Below are 14,220 nucleotides of genomic sequence, written 5' to 3'. Positions count from 1 at the left end.
CAAATGCGAGCCTAATACTCTACCACTGAGCTAGGGCACTCAAAAAGAAATTGTAATATATATATATATATATATATATATATATATATATATATATATATATATATATATATATATATATATATATATATATATATATAATTTTATTCAGCAGATGAGACCTATTCATATGGAACAGGCCCACGGGGCCACTGACTTGAAATTCAAGCCTCCAAAAAAACTTGCAATTCGGCTACATGCATAAAGTATCAATAATTTATAACTTTCAGTGAATTTGCATTGAAAATATATTAACGTGATGCACTGAGAAATGCCTAATCTCGAATACATCAAGAAACTACAATGACTGAGGAAGAAAATGAAAGTGGTCTTCATCATCGCAGTAATTACTGAAGCAGAAGCCAGAGTTAATTAGCATGTCCATGCACTGTCATTAACGTCTTCATTAAGGCAAGCACGAATTCATGTTGCTCCGATCTCCAAATTGGAAAATAACGCGGAATCAACAGACAACTTATTTCACGAACTCTTAATGTTCCTCTCATGAGTGAAAGTTACATGTAACGCAGCTTACATTCTCTATAGCACGAATGGCTTTTAATAATATGATTGCAACAATCAGGCTCAGCTATGTGTTCATATGCAAGTACTATATAACGAACCCTCACAAATGTGAATGTATTGGGGCTATTCGAAAAACGCCTGTATGTCTTTTGGGATTAAGGCCTACCTCTAGAGATAGTGATGATATCAAAAATCACTTTACTTAATATATCAAATGAACGAGGGGCAAAGGTAAAATCAACTGACTGGAAAGCTAGAGGTTTCCCTGACAGTTGCTAAAATCGTATGAAGGGGAAGTTTATAAAAGAAAAAAAAAAAAAAAAAAGTGGGGGGGGGGTTTGTTGGAAGAGGCAAAGGTGTTACAAACGTGGCACAAAACCCAGTCTGAAACCTATTTACGTAATGGTTGATATTAGTATCATACTTCTTATGTACATTTAGAAAGTAAAAAAAAAAAAAAATAAAAAAAAATGGAGGCTCCTTGTATAATATGCATAGTAAAAAATAAAAATAAAAAATCGAGGCTCCTTGTATAATCTGTATAGTATAACGGGTTGTATTTGTTTTCAGCGAACGAAAACATCTCTTGCATTTGTCTAGTTATCCTGATTATATAGCAATGAGGCGTCTTTTCTTTGTTCTGACATTGCTTATATGTTCACTGAATGATGAGCACACCACGCTCAACACTGAACTTGTCTGCAGTGGTAATGGTTTCATAGGCTTAAACAAAATAATTAAGAATTACTTTGCTCATAATACGAGCCATACCCTTCTCGGGTCTCTTGTATACATAATTTTTTTGTCAGTACTCGAGTCTCCTTGTAATGTGAAAAATCATTACTGCCAAGCAATTCATAAAAAATAAAATAAATTAAAAATGCCTCTTCCATTTCTTTGTGAGTCTCTACATAAGGACTGTAATGTTTTTAGCGTAATTTCACGATGTAATTTTTTTAACGTAATTTCACGATTTAATGTTTTTAACGCAATTTCATGATTTTAGACAGAAAAAATCGCCGATCGTGTATCGGGCTGACAGCTGCAATCCACTCGTCTTCCCTTCTCAAGGCCCGATTACGAACGGCAGAAGACCTCTTTCGTGTTCGGGCCATCGCCAATTACCAGGCCTCGTGGTTCCTCTTCTCTTTCTAACGAATTCAATTACACGAAACGAAGCGGCAGAAACAATCACGGTTCGTCTGAAGCTTTCCTTTCCTCACATCCGGTTAATTCGGTCTCTGAGTTTTGGAGGATTGCTCAAAATGGAAATAACATGGTTAGCATAAGGCCTGCTTTACTTACAAATTGTTCATTCATTCCCCTTCTTACTAATTTCATTAGACTCAATATAAATTTAATCATGCATTTACTGGCCTTGATTGATTATCTAATTGGTAATAAACTTCTATTTCTTCGTTCCTTATATCGATATTTATAAATTTTCATACGCTCACTATTCCATATTATTTCAGAACGAGTTCTCATTCATTCAATCGATTTACTCTTATGCAACAGTTATCATGTTTTCTGACTTGGCTCTTATTCATTCTATCTAGTTCTCTTTCATTTCCACGACCTTTAACATCCCGACTGCTCCCTGGCAAAGCAAGTAGCCTACATATAAAAATGTATAAACTCCATGAACCAAGTATCTTGAAAAACAAAACAGGAAGCGCCACTTGTGAAGTGAAACAAGACGCCATTGATACCATTAACAAACCTTAATTATGAAGTGCCATTAATGTTGGCCAAAACAAGGCACCTTTCATACAATTAAACAACAATCGTGACTGTCTTCGAACATCCTCTCTCTCTCTCTCTCTCTCTCTCTCTCTCTCTCTCTCATTAGCTTCCGCCATGAGGTAACCTTTACCCTTAACCAGAAAGTAACAGACACAGGGTCGACAGCCCTTTCCAGCGCCCTTTCTCTCTCGTTCGCAGGCTCTGGAAACTTTCTGTCTGGGTATGCAGACGAGCTCCTTGCTTAACCCCACCGACTCCTCTTTTTTTTTTTTTTCTCATTCATAGCTGCGACCCTCACACGCACTCGTACACATACACACGCGCACGCGCACACACACACACACACAAGCCACTTTCACTTAGTTCTAATGTATCTAAGATGAAGCCTAGCATCTCTCTCTTCGTCTCTTTTTTTTTAGTGTTTTTTTGCTTCATTATGCAATGGTAATTTTGCTTGTTGCTCAGCATGAAAGTGCAAAATCTACTGGTGGATCCTGTTTTGCCAAAATGGGCATGTTCGGAGCTGGACTTTTGACTGAAAGTGCAATGGAAAGTGGATGATGAGGTGGTGGTCATTTGCAAAGAAGATTAGCGAGTATGGGAGGGGGGGGGCGGAGACCTGCCGACGCTGGAGGAAAATAAGAGTAAATCTGCCACTAGAAATTTTGCCGATTTGGCAAGACTAATTAATTTAACTTCAATTAATGACGTTAAAATAAACTTCAGAGAGTATGTTAAACTGAAGTCGCTGTATGAATAGTTTGAGTGTGTGTCTCTCCAGCATATGAAGCACAGAATTGAAAACATCCTTAAGACCAACTATTATTAATCTGAAGCTCATTCTAAACCTTTAGAAAACGGAAAATCTACAAAAACTGAAGATTCTACAATGAACACCATTAAATTCGACAAAAATCCATCTTTTAACCAAAATCAAAAGCACAAAATCCTGTACTTCCTAACAGCCAAAATATCAAATCTAATATGTCAGGTAAATAATTCAATCGGTTTTCTTTATCTCTTATCTCGATACAGCTTGAAATCGAAAGCAATACAAACCGTAGGCGGCAGCGATGCGACCACCTAAGACAACCTTTTCCCAAGCTGGATAATAACACCTTTTTTTTTTCTCTCGAGACAGCAAACCACTTTCTCTCAAGAACGGCCTCTCTGTGTTCTACATCATCTTATCTCTCTTCTCCTCGGCTCTCGAAGGCAGACGAGAATAACTGGCTTTATGTTCTTCCTGTTCCCCATTCGATTTTTTCCCCTCTGTCCCCCTGTCCACGGGGGCACAGGAGAGAGGGGTATGTAAAAGAGGTAGCAGTACCCATTCCGCAGGATGGCTATAAACGTGGTAGCGGCGAGCGGCCCACTCAAAGTGCAAATAAGCGAAAGGAAAGTAACTTTTTTTCTCTCTCTCTCTCTCTTTTTACTGACACGCGTGATGAGAATTAGAATGAAAACCAGAAAGACAAAGAAAATATCTTTTCCTTTCTCTTCTTCAAATACTGCTTGGTAATTACAAGTATGCTGTATAATTATTCAAGATAGTACGAAATGGAAAATGATTTCAACTGCGTTATGCTGAGATGCATTGAAAGCAGTGTTTCAAATTTTCCACTTTCACCTCGATACTCCTCATTTACACTGTCTAGACTCTAGAAACAGGAGCATGTATATAACAATTTTATTCAAAAGAAAATGTTTCTTTTGAATAAATAAAATGTTTCTCTCATAATCGAAAAATCGAAGAGAAAAACGTTGATTATAAAGTCATAGGATATCTTAATGATCAATAACAAGGATATCAAGGATTTCAGGGAATACCTCAAGGATCAAAATCAAGGATCTGCTACTCTGGTACTAAAGAGGCAGCTAAACCCCTCGTCGTTTAATTATACATTGAGTCTGGTCTTCCGTGGGTGGGTGACCACCAATGGATGCTAGACGCCGCCATCTCTGGCTGATATGTGATCATTTCTGTTTGCTTCAACTTACAGCAGATCTCCGGTGTGTGTGTGTGTATCAGTGTGTGTGTGTGTGTGTGTGTGTGTGTGTGTGTTTCAAAGTGAGGTCTAAAAATCAGCACAATGGCAGTCCTATTTAAAATCTTATTGCATATCATTATCAACTTATTCACCTCTTCTCTTTTATCGGAAATTAAATACTGAAAAGGAAATTCAGACATGGTTCAATGTAAAACAGTTACATTTGCCTATGAAGAGTTTACAAATGTACAGAAGCATATCATCACATACGTCTCATTAGCTTTACAGTTAAACAAATAGAATAACAAATCGATCAAACACGCACAATCAATGCATTCATCCAACCCCAGACAACTCGTTTTGATGGTACCCATTTTTGACGGGGCAGTGAACTTTGACATCTACTCTTTCAATCATGGCTGCGGCCCATAATAGTCGAATAAATACTAGGCCCCTAATTCAGTGGTTTGGTGAACAGAAGTTTTAGGGGGCACACCTATTCGTCCCTCCTCGTCTGGTCAAAGAGAGAGAGAGAGAGAGAGAGAGAGAGAGAGAGAGAGAGAGAGAGAGAGAGAGAGAGAGAGACCCGCTATGTAAACTCTCTGACACTTCCGGGTTCATATGCATCCCCCTTCATCTTATTAAAAAGAAATGGCCTTATACTTACTACCCACTTTGGCACTGGATACCGAAATACGCCTATCCAGCCCAGGGCCGTGCGTGGGTACGAGAGAGGTCGCCGCCCAAATGAGCAGCCCATTAGCCGTCTCAAGAGCATCCATTACGTGTCTCTGGCGGCAACTTTTTACATTCTGCTCGACTGTTCACCATCATCGGACGAGAGTACTTTCTTCCAAGATCAGTACCGAGTCGTTTGAAGTTTTTGAATAATAAAAATATTAAAGAAAAACAATAATAAACAATAATGATGACAATGGAAAGAAAATAATAACAGAAAAGATAGGAAAACTACACCCACATCCAACCCCAAAATAAATCCCACAGCGGATCTATGGACCCTTATTCCCACTTGAGACAACAGACCACCTTCCATCCTCTTAAATAAAAAGGAACCATCGAAAATGCCATTGACAATGGGGGAACCTTCGTCCGCACCGCTAGGATGTGCTACCCGTATATCCTTTAGCGATCGAGAATTGATCGTCAAAATAAAGGTTCTCAATACATGACGATCGTATTACCGAGGATACCACGTGGGATTCGCCCTTGGTTTGCGATAAGTGGTGCTTTAAAGACTTCAAGTGACTGTGTTCTACTATTTAAGAAGCCCAGTTTGCAATGTTTATATCGGATTACCTATTTACGGTTATACTACTCTGCCGTAGAGGCCACAAAGAAGGGACCTTGCTTATTGAGGCGTGTTGGTTTAGATTAGATTAGTGTGTAGGAGACGTAATAAAATCTTCGAAAAACATACATATAAATAGATGTTTATATTCATATTCTAAAAGATAACTTACTTCTGATATTTAGCAGTTAATCTTTAAGGGAAGTCATTCAGAGAAAGGGTCATTTAATCAACAAACTACCTTAAAAAATCCGGAACTTTACAGTCTCGCATATAAAGTAATAACAATTACAAAGAGCCAAATTTCCAAAACCAAGATATTCACACCTTTACACTAACTGTACCTGCTTATTTCAATAATATACTGTACATCTTCATTTACAAACACGGCCGTATGCAGCATCATATCGGAAAATACGTGAATATAAAGTTGGTCTCGGATTCACTCGATATTCCCCGCTTATTTCCCACGAAAGGAGTACTTGAGATAAAAAAAAAAGAAAGGAAAAACGAATGAAAGTAATGGAGTTACAAGACGAAAATTCGAGAAGGGAAAAGTTTAATCGTCGAGTGGGTTTCCATCATCCGCAAAAAGCAAACCTTTCGCTTCACTTTCATTTTTCACTTTTTATTAACTTTCATGAACTTTTGTGGGCAGCGGATCGGCGAGTCGTTTCATACATTCCCTTCCTCCCTCACACAATGAATTAAGTGCCGTCATAACACAGCTAACAGTTATCACGGTTAACTACGTACACACAAATACACTTTACATACAAACATACGCAAGTGAAATATAAAAATACTATGTCCTGCTTCTCAGAAATGTCAGGTATGATCCATAATGAAATTTATTTCTATAAAACTCTTATGTACTTATATATATGTGTGTATATATATACACAAATATATGTATATATATATATATATATATATATATATATATATATATATATATATATATATATATATATATATATATATATATAATATGCAAAAACACACGCGTCTGTGTACAAAAACGTACATATAGCCTATATTTTGTGTGTATATATATATTTATAATACAAAAAAACTTTATAACATGTATTTCATTATGGATTTTACTTTTCTTACATACATGTATACATACAAACATACATGGCTAGTGCATCCAAAATAAGCGTGTAGAATAAAATCAAATGTTACACGGTATAAAACCCAGGTGTAGAAGACTTAAAAAACCAGACTTGTAAGTAATGACGCAGAGCCATCCAATATGGAAAGCAATTATTATTCTCAAGGCCGACAATTATTCAGAGGCGATATATTTATATCCCCAACCCGGCCTCTACTTACATGGAAAACGCAATGCCACTTCGACGGCTGGTATCTATTCTTAACTTGCAAACAAGGTAAACACTTTCAGAGACGCTGCGGTATTACCAGACATTACGATAAACATCTACCTTTAGAAGGCAAAGCAATGACTGTGATTTGAAGCATCTTGAGGGTCTACGGTGCATAAGAGGTATCCAATGCATTATAAAACATGCTAATAGACACACACCTCCCATCTTGAACCTTACTTCAGTGGTTGGTGTTTTTGTTTCGAAAAGAGAATTGTTTCACCGAAAAGATTTCTTCATGACCTTGAAAACGAACATCTATAGTGTTAGATCAGTCCTCGCTTTTTATTGCTGATAATGGATTCTCTGGTAATTAGAATATAAATATAAAATAGCATGATTGAAAACAGCCAATGAGGATAGAATAAAATACAGAATTTAGGCCAAAGGTCAAGCACTGAGACCTATGAGGTCATTCAGCGCTAAAACGGAAATTGACGGTGTAAATTTGTAACAGGAGGAAAACCTCGCAGTTGCATTATGAATCAACTGTTAGAATATGAACGGTGGTACAGTAAAAGGAATGAAAAGTGTTGCTGCTAGGGGCCGAAGGGACGCAGCAAAGAACTTTAAGTAATGCCCACAGTGCACCGCATGAGTTGCACTGAAGGCACTATTCCCCTACGGAGTAAAAAAAAAATTAAATCATTTCTGGGACCCAGAATTAAAACAAAATGAGAGTGCCCCTAGTACTTAAGAATTCCTGATAAAATTTTAACCCTTATAAAATAAGATTAACACAACTTTTATAATAAAAAACTAACATCCATATGCAACAAATGCTTTAAGGTCTCTCTCTCTCTCTCACTATACAGCGGTAGTCACAACACCTGTAGAAAACGAGTACCTTTTTCAGCATGACTAGTAACCAAAGTAAATGAATGATCACACAACTTCAGGACCTACATGACTAACATATAACGCAACCTGAATCATGTTGTAAACTATTCAATCACGTACTGTCACGTGGCACTTGAAAGATCAATTGGAGAGGGACGGAGTGTCACTCGGCCCAACTCACGAAGCACAACTCCGTATTCGAGTAAATGCTCACGTGTCTCTTATTCTGCAGTAAAGGCCGATGAGAGTGGACACAACGTTCAATGCGAATGAGGATTGACTCACCGACTGATTAGATTAATTTCAGTGTCTTTGTACATTTACGATGAAACACTGCCAATAATAAATATAAAAACTAAGTGCAAAAGGGCAAATGATGATAAATTTCCAATAAACATTCATTGAATCTAAACGTACTTTTCAAATATTCCCAGACAAACAATAAAAAGACGAGACTTGCCCATTTGAGAGATTTTAGAATGCACAGGACGACAGAAGAATGGACAGAATTCCAAAACTTCTTGATAAGGGAAAGAACACCAACAGAACTGCTTGTTGCGAGATCCGTACCTTCTATTTAAGGCATAGAGACGTTGTAACTTTTTATGTCCTATCCTTCATTTTCATTTGATTGATTTACAGATTTCTTTTTCCGTAGGGTGAGTCCAGTTACGGGCCACTCTACGAGCAAGCAAGAGCCCTTGCCAGGGCATAGTTGGCTTAATCTAACTGCCACAAATTCGTAAAGAACATACTTCACTTCAGGGAATCTGAACTGGGAGAATACAATTTTACGTATTATGGTTTAAAAATGGAATATGCATAATTAATTAGATTCCACATTTATAAGTCAAACGTATCATGAACGGAAGTAACTATACATATAGTTAACTCTAGATTTTTCAAAATAAATTATCTGAGATGTAAATAAATAAAACATGTACATAAACACACAAAAGGGAAAAATTAAAATATCTCTTGGAAATGTAAGCTATCGTAGCGATAAAAACTTTCTTTCGTCAGCTGATACACAAGAACATATACTCACATCTTTACCTAAGAAATGCTCAATAATCACTAATCGAATGTCATGTCAGTAATGACGGTATTATAATGACCAAAGTTCAAACGCCAAGGATAACAACTCGGCCACGCGACAATTTATTTATAGTAACTTGGGTGGGTCCCACCGGTAACGGTCTTTTGAGGAGATACAATACCTGTAATAACCTTGATGGAGTACGCTGTTAATTCTACTCACCCAATTTCCTTATAATTACGATGACAAAAGACAAAGGCTGTCATCAGTGGATTCACTTGTTTTTTGTTAGTTACAAAAAATAAAAAAAACATGGATAAATGGCTCTTCCGCACATCACTGCTGATGGTGCGCACATAATTTGTCCTGCATCAAGTAGCCTAAATGGCAAGCCTACGACATCCTAATCTCTCAGGGCTGGTGTCGATGACCATCGATAATGTGCCCCAAGTTTGCAACATGAAAATAAAAAAAAAATTAAATTACGCCCCAAAAGAAGGTAAGGGAATATTAATCACTGTTAAAAGAAAGCATCAATTAACGTGGTACTTAAAGGGGATTTGGACCGGACCCACTACAATCGAGGCTCCTAAACAAACTGACTTTCGCCCTTTTAAAATCCTACGTAAACAAACTCTCCAATAGACTGACCTTGAACTAATCTTTCCTTTCAACCTGTTCGCTTCAAAGATGAAATTTCAAGACCACTACAGCTCGTACTCGACTCGGTTACCTCTTGATTGAAGGTCAAGAGCTTCAAGTTTAACCTTATTTTCTCTAGGTTCGAAAATGAAAATTCCTTCCTATGACAACTCATGGCATGACGCCACCTTTTGGTCGTCACGACTGACCATTGTGTCGAAACAGGTCTATCCAAAACCTTTACTTTCATTTCTTGAATGAAGAAATAGATACGAAAGACAACTCATTGCATTTTTTTGTTGTTTTAATCTCAATACCAGCCGATTTATTTTATCCTAAAAAGGAATGCAGACGGTTTCCAATTAATTATTCGTTCTAGGGATCTGATCCTGTAATGACGGAGGTGAAAACGGCACTTTCGGCAAAAGAATTATATGAACCACAATAATTCAATTTCAGTAATTTAAGTTTAATTATTATTTAAAAAATTATATAAACATTACTATAAAATAAAGGTAGAGCCCATATTATTTTCTACTACCAAGATTTTTTTGTCAAGAACGACTGACTACGTTCAGAACAGAGAGCAATATTATTAAAACAATGTTGGAATTGGAATATAGGATTTACGCCAAAGGCCAAGCGCTGGGACCTATAAGGTCATTCCGCAGTGAAACGGAAATTGACAGTAAGAAGGTTTGAAAGGTGTAACAGGAGGAAAACCTCGTAGCTGAACTGTGGAACAATTGTTAGAGAGGGTGGAAAGTAAGATGGAAGAAAGAGAATATGAACGGATGTGCAGTACAAGGAACGAAAGAAGTTGCAGCTAATGGCCGAGGGGACGCTGCAAAAACTTAAGTAATGCCTACAGTGCACCTCACGTACGTCACTAACCCCCCCTACGGAGGTAAAACAATGTTACATCATTGTTTACAGGTTGGTTTTCAAATAGTAGACGAATTAATACCAAAAAGGAAAAAAACAACCAAGTCAAAGTCTGTCCAGACATCACACAAGACGTGAAATGCAGTCAAAACAGGCAAACAGCCAATGCAATTGCAGTGCCATGTGGTCTACGCCTGCTATTCGTTAGCTTGCCTTGCAATGTGGCTTTGCCCGAGTGCTGTGATCAAGTAACTTGTTGAAGACTTTTGAAAGACGTGAATTGATAGCAGCACACTGCTTTGCTTGAGCCAGGTTTTATCAACATCTGTTTTGAAGCAGCAATTTGCCAGTGCGCTTGGGTGGCTTTGGTCCCACGTTAATTGAGAGAGAGAGAGAGAGAGAGAGAGAGAGAGAGAGAGAGAGAGACTCGTCTACATGCAAGGTATCTAACAAACGTGCCTCTCTCGACGAAAACTTAACATTTAAATTTATTCAAGATGGTATCCCTAAATGAAACAAATCTCTTACTGATTCCAAAAGTACTTTTCTAGAAGCAAAATGTTAATATCCTGTCTTATGCATGATTTCCAATTCGTTTATCTTGTACTCGAAGTCAAGTTCATTTTCAAGTCCTCGAAGGCTAAGATTAAGAGACAACTTTCAAGAACATGACAAACGTAGGATTTGTTATGGAACAGAATATATAACTTAGGCCAAAGGCCAAGCGCTGGGACCTATGAGGTTATTTAGCGTTGAAAGGAAAACTGACAGTACAAAGGTTTGAAAGGTGTAACAGAAGGAAATCCTAGCTGTTGCACTGTGAATCAATTGTTAGGAGAGGGTGGAAAGTATGATAGAAGGAAGAGAATATGAACGGAGGTACAGTAAAAGGAATGAAAGGGGTGCAACTAGGGACAGCAGGAACACTGCAAAGAACCTTAAGTAAGCTTACAGTGCACCGCATGAGGCGCACTGACGGTACTATCCCCCTACGGAGATAGGATTGGGTGTAAATTTCCTCAAAATGAACTTCCACTTTTAACTGAAAGTAAATTGCCAATATTATTAGTCTTCTGTAGTGATATACTTGATTGCTCCTACCCTGAGACGACCAGCAACTGTCCTACCAATCAAGTGGGCGTCCAACCTCGCCCTTTATTACTTCGATTTTTATAACATTTGGCCACGCCTTGAAACGGGGGGAGAGAGGGACTGACCATCAAATTCTCTCATTAAATTTGGATGGTAGGATCCTTTCTCTGTATCTTCATGGAGGAGTGAGGTACATTTATTATGTTATTCTGATGTTGGTGGTGTTACGCTAAGCTAGTTTTGTTGACAGCGCGGGCTGCCGTCCCTGGTGCGTCCCTAGGGCGTCTCGTCGGTATGGTAGTTTTGGTTGCAACTTATGACCACTCCTTCCTCCTTGGAAGTACTTCTTAAGACTCCATCCCTCAAGGGACTGTCGGTTTTACGTAAGGATTTTAGTTCCTCTATACTTTGGTCACAAGTATCTCGAAATGATTTCTGACTGTATAGTATAACATAAGAAATGCTTTAAGGTATGGTTTTTTTCCCTTTAAAAACACGCATTAACTGGTGCACAATGAATGCAACATTTTAGTGCCAACATCACCAGAATTCCATCAAGCTGACCACATATGGTATCAAAATAAGAAGTAAGCAATGTCATGTGCTTCTCTCCCACTCATTTATTCGGTAAGTGCACAAAAATGCCTCGAGTTTATAAATATATCTAAACGCAAGTGAAAAGACATTTACCAGTTCCAGAAGAGATGTTCAAAGCAAAATTCTTTGTCAATTGCAAACACTATTTAACATTAAAAAATATTCTTTTTTCCCAAATCTTTCTCAAGTTTGTTCCAAAGTAACGTACACTGAAGGAATAATAATAATAATAATAATAATAATAATAATAATAATAATAATAATAATAATAATAATGACTGTTCCAAATATTCGTAAGGAAAAAAGTTACCAACTTGCTAAGCCAACATCAAAAGCAGAAAAACAGAAATAAAGTCTGAAATATAAAAGCATAAAAACATAACCTTTCACCAGTTATTTTCTTTTCTAAAACGAGTTTATTCGAATGACAATTACATCATCTACGCGTAATTTGGGCCAAAGCCATGAGGTCAGCGAATGTCTTTTTAATTGAAGTAATCAATAGCTTCGGCCTGTCTTTGTACATTTTTTTATCATTCCTTTGATCGCAAAACGAATTCCAGCGTTTCTCAGAAGTGCTCACTTGTCAATGGATCACTTTCAAAGGGAACAATGGCACAAGGAATGCTTTTAAGACAACAAATACACGGCTGCAAGAAAATTTCCACCAAGTTTAATCCTTTCTGGAGCCTTAACCATTTCTGATTAAAAATTACGATAGGATAAGAAGAATTCTAACGCTAAAGATTCGGGGAACACAAATGGGGAATTTACACGAATTCAAAAATGCCAGAGTAAATAATGTAATCAAAAAGCACAATGAAATGGCATGGAACTAATGACCAACGTAAAAACACCCACTCTGAAATGCTGAAGGACCGTCATTAAACTTTGTCCACCAACCTTGGTGCATGGAAATGACTGAGCATTAAAAGTTAAATTGAAAAATTTAAGTTAAAAATGAAAAAAGAAAAGAAGACCACTTGAAAGTAAAGATGATAGAAAATCTCGATATAAGAGGAAGTCCAGAACAAGATTAATGATATATCATCAACATTCAGCTACAATCTGCGGCACGATATTTCTGTAGGAGGTTCTGCCTGAAAACCACCAGAAAAAAAAAAAGATTCGTGATTTCCGTAGAGATTCTTCGTGCTTTTACCTACCTTTCGTTCATGATGGCTGCCAGTTCCTTGCAGAACTCGCCACCTGATTTAATGTATCTTCTAAGTTCATCGAACCCATTGTGGCCCTGGAAAAAAAAAAGAAGGTAAGGTTGAAAGTTTTCATTGCGTTAAAATATTTCTTATGTTAACACACACACACTCACACACACACACACACACACACACACACACACACACACACACACACACACATATATATATATATATATATATATATATATATATATATATATATATATATATATATATATTATATACAAACATACAATATATATTATACATACAATATTATGTATGTATGTATATATATATATATATATATATATATATATATATATATATATATATATATATATATATATATATATATAAAAATATTTGGATGTCGTACTTTGAACTAATATATCCTTGAAATCCCTTTCCCATCAGATTTATTCAAGCTGAATTACGAACTTAATTTGTTTAAATACTAAACAAATGAAACACTCTAGACGGTCTCTTTCTATTTATCTGCAGTTAATATTCATCAACAGTACATCAAAATCTACCTTTAATCACGTCAGTTTATCAGTACTTTATATCACTTTTAAAATTACCTCAAGGATCGTTCTGCTCCCAGCTTTTGATAGTTTATTACCGGGAGAGAGAGAGAGAGAGAGAGAGAGAGAGAGAGAGAGTCCAAAAGTAAACTTCACATGAGTTCACAAAAGCTCAAGATTTTAATGAACAAATAAATAAAAACTAAGTATACAAACCCATGAAACTTGAAAACAATCCACTTCAACATAAATTCGACTAAAGTAACTCGATAACGAATCGACAGGAAGCCAATAAAAAGAGGATAAAAGAGGGCGGGGTACTAGTTCTCGACACATTTTTTTATTCCTTGAGGTTAATGGGGGGGGGTCGTTGTCCTTGAGACTTCCAAACTAGAAGTACA

General features: G+C 37.0%; 1 protein-coding gene across 9 annotated transcripts in view; it reads right to left on the bottom strand.

The window, feature by feature from the left end:
• Nost (Nostrin) overlaps window positions 1–14,220 on the bottom strand; it is a 251,346-nt gene that overhangs the window by 22,555 nt on the left and 214,571 nt on the right. For all 9 annotated transcript variants that reach the window (XM_067108488.1, XM_067108489.1, XM_067108493.1 and 6 more), the window contains one exon: window positions 13,260–13,345. In XM_067108488.1, the coding sequence (XP_066964589.1) occupies window positions 13,260–13,345 (86 nt within the window). The remainder of the gene's footprint in view (window positions 1–13,259; window positions 13,346–14,220) is intronic.

The sequence above is a fragment of the Macrobrachium rosenbergii genome, chromosome 9 (genome assembly GCF_040412425.1).
Source record: "Macrobrachium rosenbergii isolate ZJJX-2024 chromosome 9, ASM4041242v1, whole genome shotgun sequence".
Classification (NCBI taxonomy): Eukaryota; Metazoa; Arthropoda; class Malacostraca; order Decapoda; family Palaemonidae; genus Macrobrachium; species Macrobrachium rosenbergii.
Note: the sequence above shows the minus strand (reverse complement) of the source record. Positions and strands in the feature narration are given on the sequence as shown.